Source organism: Schistocerca cancellata, chromosome 2 (genome assembly GCF_023864275.1).
Source record: "Schistocerca cancellata isolate TAMUIC-IGC-003103 chromosome 2, iqSchCanc2.1, whole genome shotgun sequence".
Taxonomy (NCBI): domain Eukaryota; kingdom Metazoa; phylum Arthropoda; class Insecta; order Orthoptera; family Acrididae; genus Schistocerca; species Schistocerca cancellata.
The window spans coordinates 528,480,928-528,499,591 of NC_064627.1; the positions used below are offsets into that span (position 1 = coordinate 528,480,928).

Below are 18,664 nucleotides of genomic sequence, written 5' to 3' on the forward strand. Positions count from 1 at the left end.
AACTAACTCATTTTCCAAAACAATAAATTTATTTTCTCAGACATCAACTTTTTCATTCGCACGTTTTAATCCCCCTGACAATCCATTTTTTAGCTCTGAAGCCTGATTTCAAAGATGGTCTATTTTGTATTGTACCCTGTCCATTTTACTATTGTTTTCAGACTTCTGTTTTCATTTCCTCTAATTTTGACAAAATGAACTGCAAAATATCAGTTTTTTGTGTTTCTTTGCTGACTACACTTTCACTTGGTTCAAATATGTCCCAGCTGGGTCCTACAGCTTTCACTTCATCACTACTACCCTCATCTCTATTCATTTTCCTAGCAATAACACGAGTCCACAAAAAAAAAAAAAAATTAATTTCACAAATAGTTTGTACTTATCTTTTCTTTTTGATGTCCCTTCTCGTAGTCATAAAGTCCTCTTTCAGTTCATCCGGTCCATCACTGTTGATAGTATCTCGTCACTGTTGATACAACCTTGTTAGGCAGCTTTTGGTCTTCTTTCTTTGAATGATTTGGATTTCACATAAACTGCAATTGACACAAATAACTGTCCTTTCTTCTTCTGCAACAGACAAAACTTAATTATCAGTCAACTGATCCTGGATGGTGCCCACAATTAAATCTTACCCTCCCATACATCACCAGTAAATTTTTAATCTCTTCAAAATAACTGCTTTGTTTCAAACACTTCGAGTGGAGTAAGATGTACAAGTAATTTATTTATTTATTATTATTTTTTTCCCCTACTACTTCATTTTCTCCTCGTTGGGTGCAGTTCATCGCATCTAAGAGTAGATTCTTGAGGCTGAAATTTTGACTTTGTGGTTTCCAGTTGACTAGATAACTGATGAAATAATCTCTGTTTCTACGAGTTTTTTTATTTTATCCCATTCTTCTATGTCACACTGACTTTACAATCCCCTCTTCCATAAAACAGAAATTTACATTGTTATTGCCAAACATAAAAACATGTCTGATTCCATCAGAGGCGTGCCCACCACTCTCTACATTCTGCGCTACTAACAATATACCAAAGAGTTTACAAAACAAAAGAGTTTACAAACTTTCTTGACAAAAGAAGAATCTTCACCAAGTTATATCACTATTTTGTAAATGAATCCAGAAATAAATTGAATAATTAGTCTCAGATTGCATAATTGGAGTGTGTAAAAGCCAGTATACTAATTTTAAGAGCAAGACTATAAAGATATTGCATCAATAATAATAATAATAATAATAATAATAATAATATTTGATAGAGATAATATGCTAATATTGTGCTGCCTTGTGTATAACACCAGTTACGGCATTTTGTCTGTGCCAGCAAACATTCAGCTTGATAGTGCATAGCCACTGCATTGTGCTTGTGTTGGCAGTGCCACTTGGACTGTACTGGAGGGGAGAGGGGGAGGGGGGGGGAGAGTCTCTTCTACCTCCTCAGCCACTGATGTTAGTTTCTTCATCTGCCATAGCACCTGATTGTCTTCTTCATCTCTGTTCCTAGACAGGAGGTACACATGGTATTTTCATCTGTAACATGATAGATACTTATCTTTTAGCAAAATGTTGCTCCTCCTGTTAATTCTTCTGCACATAAAATCAACCATAGTGGAATGTATTCCACAAATTTAGGCTGGTTAAGTGAAACAATGCAGTATTGCAACCCACTTGAAAAAAATAAAGATTGTATGTACTGTGTGGATAAGATGTGGCAAAAGCCAGCCAGAAGCCTTTTTAAAGTCCTTGCACTTAACATAAGTGAGAATTTTATAATAGTGACACTCCAGCACATAAATAAGTCCTACCTATCAAATTTCATTTGGATTTTAACTTTACTGGAAATGTACTTAGTGTTATTTTGTGTCCAACATTTCTTTGTAATTATCATAGAAAGTAAAAGTAACAACTCCGTGAATAGTAGAGGCCCTAAGTCACCAAAAGGCACATAAAAAAGATCAAGGACTTTGCGGCTTTCAGATAAAGCCTCTTTCAAAGCTATAGAGTACAAATACAAGCACAAACATACACCTGATGTGTGCCAGCTCTGCAGGTGCATGGGGGGAGGAACGAGACATTGGCACCAGTGAGATAATTCAGGCTGCAGGCCAAGGAAGCTGTGCTCAGCAAACTGTGGTGTTGAGAAATGCATTGGGACCTGGAACAGGACTAAAGTAGGATGTACCGGATGGATGCATTGGACAGATCTAATATATATATTTTTTGTCTTTAAATATGTCTGCTGTGTGTCTGTATATGTGTGGATGGATATGTGTGTGTGTGCGAGTGTATACCCGTCCTTTTTTCCCCATAAGGTAAGTCTTTCCGCTCCCGGGACTGGAATGACTCCTTACCCTCTCCCTTAAAACCCACATCCTTTCGTCTTTCCCTCTCCTTCCCTCTTTCCTGATGAGGCAACAGTTTGTTGCGAAAGCTTGAATTTTGTGTGTATGTTTGTGTTCGTTTGTGTGTCTGTCGACCTGCCAGCACTTTCATTTGGTAAGTCACATAATCTTTGTTTTTATATATATATATAAGACCTAGGCTGTAGGGAAGGGACCGTTTGATGTGGAATGGGTGGCAGCTGTAAACTTTCGCAACCAACGGTTGCCTCGTATATATATATATATATATATACCCAATCCTTTTGTCTTTCCTTCTCCTTCCCTCTTTCCTGACGAGGCAACCGTTGGTTGCGAAAGTTTACAGCTGCCACCCATTCCACATCAAACGGTCCCATCCCTACAGCCTAGGTCTTCGTGGCAAACGAATCTGCTCCAGTCCGGAATCCTTGAACCATTACACCAACAACCTGAAAACAGCTTTTGAATCCTGTAACTACCCTCCCGACCTGGTACAGAAGCAAATAACCAGAGCCACTTCCTCATCTCCTCAAACCCAGAACCTTCCACAGAAGAACCCCAAAAGTGCCCCACTTGTGACAGGATACTTTCCGGGACTGGATCAGATTCTGAATGTGGCTCTCCAGCAGGGATACGACTTCCTCAAATCCTGCCCTGAAATGAGATCCATCCTTCATGAATTCCTCCCCACTCCACCAAGAGTGTCTTTCCGCCGTCCACCTAACCTTCGTAACCTCTTAGTTCATCCCTATGAAATCCCCAAACCACCTTCCCTACCCTCTGGCTCCTACCCCTGTAACCGCCCCCGGTGTAAAACCTGTCCCATGCACCCTCCCACCACCACCTATTCCAGTCCTGTAACCCGGAAGGTGTACACGATCAAAGGCAGAGCCACGTGTGAAAGCACCCACGTGATTTACCAACTGACCTGCCTACACTGTGAAGCATTCTATGTGGGAATGACCAGCAACAAACTGTCCATTCGCATGAATGGACACAGGCAGACAGTGTTTGTTGGTAATGAGGATCACCCTGTGGCTAAACATGCCTTGGTGCACGGCCAGCACATCTTGGCACAGTGTTACACCGTCCGGGTTATCTGGATACTTCCCACTAACACCAACCTGTCAGAACTCCGGAGATGGGAACTTGCCCTTCAGCATATCCTCTCTTCTCGCTATCCGCCAGGCCTCAATCTCCGCTAATTTCAATCTGCCGCCGCTCATACCTCACCTGTCTTTCAACATCATCTTTGCCTCTGTACTTCCGTCCCGACTGACATCTCTGCCCAAACTCTTTGCCTTTACAAATGTCTGCTTGTGTCTGTGTATGTGTGGATGGATATGTGTGTGTGTGCGAGTGTAAACCTGTCCTTTTTTCCCCCTAAGGTAAGTCTTTCCGCTCCCGGGATTGGAATGACTCCTTACCCTCTCCCTTAAAACCCAATCCTTTTGTCTTTCCTTCTCCTTCCCTCTTTCCTGACGAGGCAACCGTTGGTTGCGAAAGCTAGAGTTTTGTGTGTATGTTTGTGTTTATTTGTGTGTCTATCGACCTGCCAGCGCTTTTGTTGGGTAAGTCTCATCATCTTTCTTTTTAAATATATATATATGGTCCGTGTGACAGCATAATATATAAGAAAAGTGACTATTAGGTACTACAAATCAAAAATTACGTAATTAGTTAGAAAGAGTTCTCATATTTGCATTTATGTTTGCTTGTATTACACTGGCTGTTTCTAGTATTTATATTATTATTGTCATTATTATTATTATTATTGTTATTGTTGTTATTATTGTCATGATCATCACCATTATCAATTTTGATTATAGGTTCCTGTAGGTACAGTTGTAAAGGATCAAAATGGGTGTGTTGTAGCTGATCTAAACAAAGAGAGATCTATGTTCGTGGCAGCACGAGGTGGAGCTGGAGGCCATGGAAATCATTTTTTCATATCAGATACAATGCAGGCACCACAAGTAGCAGAATATGGAGCTGATGGAGAAGCACTGAAGTATATACTAGAATTGCAGAGTATGGCTAATTTTGGATTGGTATGTAATAAATCTTGCCACTTTCTACTTTTCATCCTTACTGTACCTCCTTCATAAGTGCTAATCTGTAAGCAAGAGACAGACCTTCTTCATTATATAGCGTATTTCATAATTACTATTTTAGCCTTCTACAGGTTGCAGAGGGCACTTATTAGATAAAGTCTTTTTGAAGAAACCACATTCAGAAATGCACTGTCTAGATAAAAAAAAATAGGTTTGAAGCTCAAACCATTTTCAAATCTCCCACTTCACAGTATGCACACAAACTGAGAACAGAGTCCCCTGCCATAGTCTGCCCTATGTTTACAGTCACTGCTTCAGTGTTCTGCTCAACTGTTAATCCATCTGTGAACAGTAAGAACAACTGAAGCAATATAGTATGTTGGAATACACATTTGGAGAATACACGGAGATGTTAATATTCTATGCTGAAGCTAGAGGTATGTAGGGAGAAACATTTTCTGGATCACCTAAGCATGTTACATACCATTTTCATCTGATTACAACAACAGTTCCAGGAAACTGACTCATTCACAATGAGGAGGGATGACTGTGGTGCTCCACAGATGTGCCACACTCTGTGCTTTGAAGAGGCCATCCTTCATCATGTAGAAGACAACCTGGCTATGAACACTAAAAACATTGTGTGTCTCATGGACATGCCCAACACAAGTGTCTGCCATGTTCTGCATATCCAGCAACTCCACACTTACCACTGACAGAATGTGCTTGTATTGACTCCAGCGGATCTTCCACTAAGTGTCAATTTATGTATATGATTTCTACATCACCATGTCAGCATGCTCAAATTTCTGCGCCATATCCTTTTTTGAACTGTTGAAACAGCCACATTTGGGATAACAAAAATCGTCATGCGACACATTCACATAGATTTCAGCAGTGTATAAATGTATGTGGTGGAATCACTGGTGTTCATCTTATTAAGCTATACATTCTTTCATATTACGTAATGGGTACCATGTACTTGACATTCTTGCAAGAGGTTCTGGTGGAGTTACTGGAAGATTTGCCACTGTCACTTCATCAGAAAACAAATGTGGTTCCAGGACGATGGCATGTCCACACATTTTGCACATCACATCCACAATTATCTCAACCATACACTTGGTGTAGGGGAGATAGGTTGAAATGGACCAACTCCCTGGTAGTCACAGTCACCAGATTTAATTCCTCTTGACAACACTATGAAAGGGTAGATGGCTACTCACCATAAATGTGACATGTTGAGTTGCAGATTATGTGAGGGTACAAGATTTTGTAATGTTATGCCATTTCAGAATCTGCTGAAGTGTAAAAGATTTGTTTCCGTTCATGAGAACACCTAACATTGTTCATAGTTCATGAGACAGAGGTGCAAATTCAGCAAAGTACAAATACTTACATCCTTCTTTCCTTTCAGCTGATTCTCATAGATAATCTGGAATTCTATTGACCTACAGACTTCACAAGTGATATGTATAATAATCAAGTTTACGGATCCACCATTTTAAATAATACTGTTTATTATCACATTATTAGGACTGACAGTAAACACAGATTCCACTTCAAAATCTGGTGAAAGGCTGAGCTGCTGACAACAAACATCTTCCAGTATTTATAATAAACAGAACAGTGGGTTAATAGTTATAAGCAGACTTTAAGTGAGTTACAATTAAAAGTTTTACATTTAGCTGACAATGTGGATGTCAAAATGTTTCTAACTTACAGGTAATTGTTTTTAAATACAAACATCACATTAATTTTTATTTTTTTATAGTGAAATACGAGATGTTCAATTTAACAAAAATTCAATTACTTTTTTAACAATAGCCTGGATTTTCCATTGTTTGACAATTACTTTTTTCTTTACTTATAGCCAAACTAGTTAATAAAAAGAATTCCCACCATATATAGAGTTTTGTGATATAGACCAAACTTATGTATCTGGCTTGGTTATCAGAAAGTGAAATTTGTTTATTTTTCCTAATAATGTCATCACTCTGAATTGTACCATTTTAACATATTAACTTGTTTTTGTAGCCTCGAACACACGAAAAGCTTATGAATGTGTAAAAGAAATACATTTGGGTTAATATTACATTCAAATACGACCACAGTACTGTCTGATAAATTACATTGCATCACTCATTGTTTGTGATTACATATTCGTTAATGCTAGAAGAGCCAGATAATCTTATTCATGCCTACTAATGTCAGCAGCACATTTCAATACATAGTTACATAGTTATAATTTCCACAGTATTTCCATAAGGTGATTTTTACTCATGTTTGGCTGTTTTGTATTATTGTCTTTTGGTATTGTTTGCATCTACAGTTACATGTATTAGAAAATTCAATATACTTATCAGATCTGGACGTCAGTATTTCGTAAATGAATATTGTATTCAGATACGGTTGAAATCAACTGCTATGCTACAGAACCTCCTAAAATATTTGCACAATTTGACGATTGGGCAGATCTTTTAAGAGCTTTAAAAGATTGATTAGATTAGGTTAGATTAGATTTACTTTCATTCCAATTGATCCGTAGTGAGGAGGTCCTCCAGGATGTGGAACATGTCAGAAAAACAACAATACATGGCAAATATTTACAACTAAAACAAATAAGCTAATGTACCATTCCACAGGTCCCAAGTGGAATGATCATCATTTTTTAATGAACACTAAGAGTCATTTTACAAATACTAATGCACTGAATTTAAAATAAAAAAGTTTTTTATTTATTTATAAGGTAATAAACATGTAATACAACTACTGTAATACTTATTTACAATGAACACATTACTGCACTGAAATGGTGCAGAAGTTAGATTATACTTACACACAACCACACACACACACACACACACACACACACACACACACACAAATTTTCAGTGAACACATTACTGCACTGAAATTGTGCAGAAGTTATGTTGTACTTATATACAAATCAGTTGGTTTTACTAAGAAATTCATCAATGGAGTAGAAGGAGTTGGCCACCAATAAATCCTTTAGGCTTCTCGTAAACTGAATTTCATTGGTTGTTAAGCTTTTTATGGCTGCTGGCAAGTTATTGAAAATGTGTGTTCCTGAATAACGCACACCTTTTTGTACAAGACTAAGTGACTTTAAATCCTTGTGAAGATTATTCTTATTTATAGTATTGATTCCATGAATCGAGCTGTTGGTTTGAAAAAGTGATATATTTTTAATGACAAATTTCATTAAGGAATAAATATATTGGGAAGCTGTAGTTAGTATCCCTAGTTCCCTAAACAGGTTTCTGCAGGATGTTCTTGAGTTCACACCACATATAATTCTTACTGCACGTTTTTGTGCCCGGAAAACTTTAGCTTGGCTTGATGAATTACCCCAAAAAATAATCCCATATGACATTATGGAATGAAAGTAAGCATAGTATGCCAGCTTTTTCATTTTTATATCCCCTATGTCTGACAAAATTCGCATTGCAAACAGAGATTTGTTAAGACGCTTCAGCAGTTCTGTGGTGTGCTCCTCCCAGTTGAATTTATTATCAAGCTGTAATCCCAAGAATTGTAATCCCAAGAATTTAACACTGTCCACTTCTTCTATCTTCTTGTCATCGTATGTTAGACATATACTCTTGGGACACCCCTTACAAGTTCTGAACTGCATGTAGTGTGTTTTTTCAAAGTTTAGTGACAAAGAATTGGCTAGGAACCAGTCATTAATGTCCACAAATATTTTATTGGCTGATCTTTCTAAGACTACACTTGATTTACTATTTATTGCAATGTTTGTATCATCGGCAAACAAAACAAACTTGGCATCTGGTAATGTTACTGATGAAAGGTCATTGATATACACAAGGAAAAGTAAGGGCCCCAAAATGGAACCTTGTGGGACCCCACATGTAATTAGTTCCCAGTTGGATGATGCCTGATAGCTTGATACATGTCTCTTTCCTAATAACACCCTTTGTTTCCTGCCAAAGATATAAGATTTGAACCATTTTGCAGCATTTCCTGTTACACTATAATATTCTAGTTTACTTAAAAGGATATTGTGATTTACACAGTCAAATGCCTTTGACAGATCACAAAATATACCAGTTGCCTGCAATTTTTTGTCTAATGAATTAAGCACATTTTCACTGCAAGTGAAGATAGCCTTCTCAATATCAGAACCTTTTAGAAATCCAAATTGTGACTTTGACAGTATGTTATTTGAGATAAGATGGTTATAAAGACGACTGTACATTACTTTTTCAAAAATTTTTGAGAATGCTGGCAACAGTGAAATTGGACGGAAATTTGATGCTATTTCTTTATCTCCCTTCTTAAACAGTGTCTTAACTTCAGCATATTTCAGCCATTCAGGAAATATTCCACTGACAAACGACTGGTTACACAGATAGCTTAATATGTTACTTAGCTCAGAATCACATTCTTTAATTAACTTTGTTGATATTTCATCATACCTACTAGATGTTTTTGATTTTAAAGATTTTATGATGGGCATTATTTCTGTTGGGGTAGTGAGGGTCAAATTCATATTATGGAAGTTACTTGAAATGTCTGGTCTAAGGTAATCCACAGCAGCATCTACCGAACCTGACAACCCCATCTTTTCAGTAACAGTTACAAAATGTTTGTTAAAAAGTTCTGCAACACTATACACATCTGTCACCAATGTATCATTTACTCTTAATGCTATTTGTTCCTCTTCATGTCTGGTTCTACCGGTCTCCTCCTTCACTATATCCCATATTGTCTTTATTTTGTTATCTGATATGACTATCTTTTCCTTGTAATATATTTGCTTTGACATCCGTATTACAGTCTTTAATATTTTGCAGTATTTCTTATAATGTGCTATAGCATCAACATTGGAAATGTTTCGGATTGACAGATACAGTTTTCTTTTTGTTTTACAAGATATCCCTATTCCTTGAGTAATCCATGGCTTCTTTGTAGACTTTGCTCTAACCTTGGTAAGTTTCGGGGGAAAGCAGTGTTCGAATAAGGTAAGCACTTTATTAGCAAAAATGTTATATTTTTCATTCATGCCATGAGCACTGTAAACATCAGTCCAGTGAATGTCTCTGAGGAGTGTCCTAAAATAATCAATTTTTGGCTTACTGATTACCCTCTTGAGCTCAGATTTAACAGATTTTATATCCTGTTCAGTATTAACATTTAACAGAAGGAACTGCATGTCATGGTCTGAGAGGCCATTGACTATTGGTTTTGTAATATAATTTTGTTCATTGGACTTTTCTATAAAGATATTATCAATGGCTGTTTGTGAGCAAGTGGCTATCCTAGTGGGGAACTTTACTGTGGGAATTAAGTTGAATGATAGTGTTACTAACTCAAATAAGTTCTTATTGGGAGAGTCTTTAAGAAAATCTACATTGAAATCACCAGCAACCACTATTTCTTTGTTTTTGGTTGTTAAATGGGCCAGTACAGCTTCAAGGTGGTTTACAAACAGATTAAAGTTACCTGCAGGTGCTCGATATACACTTAATATTATGAGAGATTTTTTGTGAAAATCTAATTCTGTTGCACATGCTTCCATATGCTGTTCTAGGCAAAATTTATGAATGTCTATGTTCTTAAATTTATGACAGTTCCTGATGAATGTGGCAACTCCTCCTTTCTCCATTTCTGATCTACAAAAGTGAGATGCTAACCTAAACCCTGTAACACTTAAAAGTTCTATACCAGTGGTCACATGATGTTCAGAGAGGCAGATTATGTCAGCTGGGTTTGAAGACTCTAATTCATCTATGCAGATAGTTAATTCATTAATTTTATTTCTCAGTCCTCGAATATTTTGATGCAATAAAGATAGCTGACATTTCATATTGACTGAGTTAAAATTGGGTGGAGTTAAAATATCTGCTGACAGTTGAAAATTCTTAACCAATGGCTGTTTATGTTGATGTAATAAGCTGGAATTATGTTTTTTGATTTCTTTCTCAAACTGAAGGTTTGTCTCAGTTCTAACCTCTCTTAAAATTTGCTTTCTTTCTTGAACAACTGATAGACATGAATGAGCTGACTTGTTTCAAAAAAATGGTTGATACTAAAAACTTTTTTTTACTTGCAAAAAAACCTGAACAGAGTAATAAATTTCAAAAGGTACAACGTGTAGTAAATTGTAGAATTATCATCAAAATATTATACAGCATGGAAGAAATTACTGAAAAATCATCTAATACAATTTATAAAGATAAACAGTGAAATACAGAGTTACTAGATTGGTTCCCTTTTTGTAAAGAAATACAGTGTTTGCTCATGTGTTCTTTTTTCAAAATTGAATTTTCAAAGTTGCTTAGGATGAGAGAGTTGACATTCAGGGGTTATCTTAAGATTTGTCTCTAAGTTTGTTCACAGAGTTTGCACATTTCGAAGATTTAAAAATCGTTAATGCGTAATCCTATCACAGACTTGACAAATCAGTCTTTTCCTTAGTAAACCATGTAGTTTATCACAGACTCAGAGAATCAGTCCTTTTTGTAGTAAACTACCTATTCTAACACAGACACAGAGGATCAGTCCATTTGTTTAAATTTTAAAAATATTTGCATAGAAATCTTTAAGTATTTTTTACCGTCAATCCGATTTTTAGTTACTATGTTTTCTTGTAAGCAAATACATACATATATCTAAAAAGAAAGATGATGAGACTTACCAAACAAAAGCGCTGGCAGGTCGATAGACACACAAACAATCACAAACATACACACAAAATTCTAGCTTTCGCAACCAACGGTTGCCTCGTCAGGAAAGAGGGAAGATAGACAAAAGGATTTGGGTTTTAAGGGAGAGGGTAAGGAGTCATTCCAATCCCGGGAGTGAGTGTGTGTGTGTGTGTGAGTGAGTGTGTGTGTGTGTGTGTGTGTGTGTGTGTGTGTGTGTGTATGTATGTACGTACCTGTCCTTTTTTCCCCCTAAGGTAAGTCTTTCCGCTCCCGGGATTGGAATGACTCCTTACCCCTCTCCCTTAAAACCCAAATCCTTTCGTCTTTCCCTCTCCTTCCCTCTTTCCTGACGAGGCAACCGTTGGTTGCGAAAGCTAGAGTTTTGTGTGTATGTTTGTGATTGTTTGTGTGTCTATCGACCTGCCAGTGCTTTTGTTTGGTAAGTCTCATCATCTTTCTTTTTAGATATATTTTTCCCACGTGGAATGTTTCCCTCTATTATATTTATATCAAATACATACATAGTTATACAAAATGAATATTCCTAAATTTAATAGTTTAACAATGAAAATAATCAATTTTTGACAATATAATGTAATTGGATGGACAAAGAATCTACTCATCAAGCAGTGGCAGGAGAACACACATATAAAAAAAAAAGAAAAGTTTAAAATATGCAAGCTTTTGGAGCCACAAGGTTTCAGAGCCAGTGGCTCCTTCTTCTAGCGGAAGAGTTGAACGGAAGGAAGAGGGATGAAAGAAAAGGACTGGAGAGGTTTAGAAAAAGAGGTAGAGTTTGGAAAAAGTTACCCCAGAACCACAAGTCAGGGGAAACTTATTGTATGGGATGAGAAGCAAAGAAAATATCTTTCCTTCTCATCCCATCCGGTAAGATTACTCTGACCTGGGGTTCTGTGTGAATTTTCTGAAATCTACCCCTTTTCCTAAATCTCTACAGTCCTTTTCCTTCACCCTTCAACCCTTCAGCCAGAAGAAGGAGTCAATGGCTCCAAAAGCTTGCATACATTAAACTTTTTTTAAAAAATATGTGTGTTGATCTGCCGCCACTTGGTGAGTAGATTTTTTATCTATCCAATTACATTAAATTTAATAGTTTGCGCTTTATGAAGCTGAAAGGCAAAGTCTTTTCTCTTTCACACATAAGTAGTGTTGATCCATATTTTTCACGTAAAACAGTAGAGTATCAAAGTTACAAATAAAATCTTACTGCTCATCAATTCCAACAAAATTCGTCTGATAATGTTTCATTTCTTACAAAAACAAGTAAAATGTCAATAACTTTGGCAGAGAGTTTTCAGGGCAAATAATGGTAATGTCTTCATGTGTATCTGTGTGGATGTGTAGTCAGTCTAGTAATGTTAACAGCGTTTTCCCAAAATCTGATCCACTTACAAGCATAATATAAGTTGTTGTATTGTTGTTGTGGTCTTCAGTCCTGAGACTGTTTTGATGCAGCTCTCCATGCTACTCTATCCTGTGCAAGCTTCTTCATCTCCCAGTACCTACTGCAACCTACATCCTTCTGAATCTGCTTAGTGTATTCATCTCTTGGTCTCCCCCTACGATTTTTACCCTCCACGCTGCCCTCTAATACTAAATGGGTGATCCCTTGATGCCTCAGAACATGTCCTACCAACCGATCCCTTCTTCTGGTCAAGTTGTGCCACAAACTTCTCTTCTCCCCAATCCTATTCAATGTAATTGGATAAGTAAACATTTTACAATTAGGCATGTTAGCTGTTACAACTTTACTTCCAGAGTCATTTCTAACTCTCTCTTCATCTCATCACTTGCTAACACAAAAAGAATAAGTTTCAGCATTTCTTTCTACCCAGCACAATTCTCTCTTAATTTACCGTAAGCAGTGTGTACAGGTGTGTGACAAAATATCTTCAAATGTGTCATTGCATTTCTCAGTAATATCAAATCTCTAAATCCTCAAAATATCTTCAAAATCTTCAAAGTTCCTAATAGTGTGTTAATATGTGTGATTGTAAAAGTATAACTGCTCATCAAAGTATTCATTTCAAGTCACAAGTCACAAGATTTTTCATCAGCACTGAATCATCTCTTTTTTCTGTCACTCATTAGACATCAGTAACTTCAAGTGGGAAAATTTGTATCAAATTCTCATAAAATATCTTAAGTATTTTAAAATAATTCTCAATAGTGTAATAGTGTTTTAGTATAAATCATAGACAATCATAGTTATCAAAGCATAGCATTTTTGCCAAAAGTATAAATGCATTTTCCCTAAACAATTTCTTCATCAACAATTTTGTTGTAAGATCAGCTACAAATTGTCTGATGTGTCAATTAAGGCATAAAATTCTTAAAAGATACATTTTCTTTCAACGTGCAGCATAAGTAATATCAAGCATAGTAATAAAATAAGTAATGTGTCTTTATCATCAACAGGTGTTCCACATAGCTTGACAGACACAAGGCAAAATATCTTCAGCAAGTTTCTTCAACAATAATACAGTCAAAATTTGTGTTACCCAGTCTCAAATATTCTTGTAAAATTGACACTACAACATGTTATAATAACAGAATAAAATATGTAAATTATAAATCAAGTGAAATATTTCCCCATGACTGAATGAGTCTGACATCAGAGAATATACAGAGTGTTACAAAAAGGTACGGCCAAACTTTCAGGAAACATTCCTCACACACAAAGAAAGAAAATATGTTATGTGGACATGTGTCCGGAAACACTTACTTTCCATGTTAGAGCTCATTTTATTACTTCTCTTCAAATCACATTAATAATGGAATGGAAACACACCAACAGAACGTACCAGTGTGACTTCAAACACTTTGTTACAGAAATGTTCAAAATTTCCTCCGTTAGCGAGGATACATGCATCCACCCTCCGTCGCATGGAATCCCTGATGTGCTGATGCAGCCCTGGAGAATGGCGTATTGTGTCACAGTCGTCCACAATACGAGCACGAAGAGTCTCTACACTTGGTACCGGGGTTGCGTAGACAAGAGCTTTCAAATGCCCCCATAAATGAAAGTCAAGAGGGTTGAGGTCAGGAGAGCGTGGAGGCCATGGAATTGGTCTGCCTCTACCAATCCATCGGTCACCGAATCTGTTGTTGAGAAGCGTACGAACACTTCGACTGAAATGTGCAGGAGCTCCATCGTGCATGAACCACATGTTGTGTCGTACTTGCAAAGGCACATGTTCTAGCAGCACAGGTAGAGTATCCCATATGAAATCATGATAACGTGCTCCATTGAGCGTAGGTGGAAGAACATGGGGCCCAATCAAGACATCACCAACAATGCCTGCCCAAATGTTCACAGAAAATCTGTGTTGATGATGTGATTGCACAATTGTGTGCGGATTCTTGTCAGCCCACGCATGTTAATTGTGAAAATTTACAATTTGATCACATTGGAATGAAGCCTCATCCGTAAAGAGAACATTTGCACTGAAATGAGGATTGACACATTGTTGGATGAACCATTCGCAGAAGTGCACCCGTGGAGGCCAATCAGCTGCTGATACAAAAATTTAGCAATACCCACCTTTTGCCCATGCAGGTCAGTGCCCACAAGGTCCATCTGTGTATTAGGCATTAAACTCTGTAAATGACCCCTATTGGTGTGATTATCAACTGACATGTCACTCTGTGGGCAATATTATGAAAATAGATGCACTCCTGTATTTTTTGAGTACACCTTAAGGATCCCACAATGACCAATACTGGTATGAGTGTAAAGTATAAGGTGTCTGTGTACTCTTCAGGCCAGCAAATCTTCTGCCTATGATTATCAGTGCTGTACCTATAAAAAAGAATCCCCCCCAAAACTCTGTAGTATTGTTGTACTTTTTTATGGCCCTTTTTTCCCCAGATAACTTTTTACCAATTTCCAGTTGTCATCATGGTTCTGATTATGTATGAGTTGTTTGCAAATTCTTCTGATATCCCTTTTCTCTTTCACTTTTATGTACATCATGGTGAAGTTTTTCTCTTGATTCCCATGTACAGTGTCATTTACATTTCCCACTGGTAGTCTGCACAAGACATCAGCCATAATGTCGTCTTTTGCCTTAACGTTTTCCACAGAAAAGTTAAACTGCTGAAGAAACACAGTCCATTGAGCCAGTCTAGTGTGGTAGAGTTTGCATTCTTGAATATAGCTTAAGACTTTATGATCTGTGTATACCTTTACATAGTGACCTAATAAGTAATTCCTAAATTTTTGAAATCCCTGTACTATAGCTAAAACTTCATTTTCTGAAGTGGAGTAGTTTTTCTCATGTTTTTTAAGTATTCTACTTGCGAAGGCAACTGAATGGTGCACTTTAACCCCATCTATTTCTATTCCAAACTCACTGCTGTCAGTTGTAAGGCAAAAAGGAGTGGATAAGTCAGGTCTATGTAATATCTCACTGCTAACCAACTGTGCTTTGGTGTCATGAAATGCAGACTGGAATTCATTGTTCCATTCCTGCATAAGCACTTTATTGAGACATAGTGCATTTAGTGCTTGTGTTTTCACATATTTGCGAAAGAACCCCACCAAACCAAAAAATGACTTAAGCTACACTCCTGGAAACTGAAATAAGAACACCATAAATTCATTGTCCCAGGAAGGGGAAACTTTATTGACACATTCCTGGGGTCAGATACATCACATGATCACACTGACAGAACCACAGGCACATAGACACAGGCAACAGAGCATGCACAATGTCGGCACTAGTACAGTGTATATCCACCTTTCGCAGCAATGCAGGCTGCTATTCTCCCATGGAGACGATCGTAGAGATGCTGGATGTAGTCCTGTGGAACGGCTTGCCATGCCATTTCCACCTGGCGCCTCAGTTGGACCAGCGTTCGTGCTGGACGTGCAGACCGCGTGAGACGACGCTTCATCCAGTCCCAAACATGCTCAATGGGGAACAGATCCGGAGATCTTGCTGGCCAGGGTAGTTGACTTACACCTTCTAGAGCACGTTGGGTGGCACGGGATACATTCGGACGTGCATTGTCCTGTTGGAACAGCACGTTCCCTTGCCGGTCTAGGAATGGTAGAACGATGGGTTCGATGACGGTTTCGATGTACCGTGCACTATTCAGTGTCCCCTCGACGATCACCAGTGGTGTACGGCCAGTGTAGGAGATCGCTCCCCACACCATGATGTTGGGTGTTGGCCCTGTGTGCCTCGGTCGTATGCAGTCCTGATTGTGGCGCTCACCTGCACGGCGCCAAACACACATACGACCATCATTGGCACCAAGGCAGAAGCGACTCTCATCGCTGAAGACGACACGTCTCCATTCGTCCCTCCATTCACGCCTGTCGCGACACCACTGGAGGCGGGCTGCACGATGTTGGGGCGTGAGCGGAAGACGGCCTAACGGTGTGCGGGACCGTAGCCCAGCTTCATGGAGACGGTTGCGAATGGTCCTCGCCGATACCCGAGGAGCAACAGTGTCCCTAATTTGCTGGGAAGTGGCGGTGCGGTCCCCTACGGCACTGCGTAGGATCCTACGGTCTTGGCATGCATCCGTGCGTCACTGCGGTCCGGTCCCAGGTCGATGGGCACGTGCACCTTCCGCCGACCACTGGCAACAACATCGATGTACTGTGGAGACCTCACACCCCACGTGTTGAGCAATTCGGCGGTACGTCCACCCGGCCTCCCGCATGCCCACTATACGCCCTCGCTCAAAGTCCGTCAACTGCACATACGGTTCACGTCCACGCTGTCGCGGCATGCTACCAGTGTTAAAGACTGCGATGGAGCTCCGTATGCCACGACAAACTGGCTGACACTGACGGCGGCGGTGCACAAATGCTGCGCAGCTAGCGCCATTCGACGGCCAACACCGCGGTTCCTGGTGTGTCCGCTGTGCCGTGCGTGTGATCATTGCTTGTACAGCCCTCTCACAGTGTCCGGAGCAAGTATGGTGGGTCTGACACACCGGTGTCAATGTATTCTTTTTTCCATTTCCAGGAGTGTATTTAAAGTCTTAGGAGGAGGGAAATGAGAAACTGCTTGCACTTTATCTTTGTCAGGGAGAATCCCATCTTCAGTGATATTGTGTCCTAGAAACTTAAGCCGACTGAAAGCAAATTTACATTTAGATAGCTTCAGTATTTTCCTCCCTCTCTCATTTTGGCAGCAATTTCCCTCAAAGTTTCCATATGTTCTTTCCAAGCCTTGGTTGAGAATAAAATATCACCTACTTATGTAGTTAGTTTTTCTAGTAGTTCTTTACAGAGTACATAATCCAAGCCTGTGATGAACTCTGCTGCTGGCACATTTAAGCCAAAGACACTAACATTATTGGTAACTCTTTCCATTGAAGAGAAAGGCAGGCTATTTTCTGGATTCATCTTCCAATTCAGTATGATCGAATCCAGATGTCAGTTGAAGGCTAGTCATATTTTTAACACTGTCAAACTTGTCAAGTAATTTCTCTATATTTTCAGGATGTTCAGTCTCGCATTCTAAAAGTTTTCTCAAATGTATTGAGTCAAGAACTAATCTAATGCCTCGATCAGCCTTTGATACTACAACTACATTCTATTATTTTCCTTTTTTTGTTTTTGTTTTTAGGAGTCCTCTATCTACCTCTTTTCTTTTGAAAATGGGAATGCTATAGGGCTTCATAATGAAAGGGTCAGGGGTTTTAATCTCAAGGTGCATTTATAGTCTTTCACCCTTCCAGGTCATTCCCTGAAAATAGCACAGTATTCCCATAAACTGCCTCAAGTTCTGTCTTCTCTTCTATACTTAGTTCTTTAGCCTCCTGTGCTTTTCTCTTTACTAGTTCACTGTAAGATTCTGTATCAAAAGAATGAGCAAAGCACTCTCCCTCATAATACCCTGAAGCACAAACTTCTTCCAGCCCCAAGATCTGGTTACTGGTACCATTACTTGACATTAGCATTTTGGTTTCCCCTGAAATTGCTGTGTTTGGGTCAGTAAACATAACCCTCTTATCAAACAATAGAAAAATCAGTATGGAATGTAACAATATTATGAAAAGGATAATTGCTGCTCACCATATAGTCGAGATGCTGTGTTGCAGATAGGCACAACAAAAAGACTGTCAGAAAGTGAGCTTTCAGCCAACCAGGTCTTTCTCAAAAATAGACAATATACACATCACACTCATGCAAACAGAACTCGTGCAAACATGATCACAGTCTCTGGCTGCTGAGGCCAGACTGCAAGCAGCAGTGCATGATGAGAGAGGCAACCGGGTGGTGGGGTAAAAAATAGACTGTGGCAGGGAGGGGGAGGATAGCAGGGGAGGGGTGGGGGACAGTAAATGCTGCTTGCAGGAGCGTACAGGGACAAGGTGGAGAGAGGGTAGGGCAGCTAGTTGCAGTTGGGAGGTTAGAAAGAGGGCGAGGGTGGGGGGAGCAGAAAAAGAGAGGAGTAAAAGACTGAGGGTGCAATAGAGGGTTGTGCAGCACCAAAATGGGAACAGGGAAGAAAGGCAAACCTACATTTATAATATTTGTAGGTTTTGAGAAAGTTTGTGACAGT

General features: G+C 38.8%; 1 protein-coding gene across 1 annotated transcript in view; it reads left to right on the forward strand.

The window, feature by feature from the left end:
* The window catches only part of LOC126162074 (semaphorin-2A), a 173,994-nt gene that overhangs the window by 131,872 nt on the left and 23,458 nt on the right, over positions 1 to 18,664 (forward strand). The window contains exon 5 of the mRNA XM_049918346.1: positions 4,195 to 4,416. Within this exon, the coding sequence (XP_049774303.1) occupies positions 4,195 to 4,416 (222 nt within the window). The remainder of the gene's footprint in view (positions 1 to 4,194; positions 4,417 to 18,664) is intronic.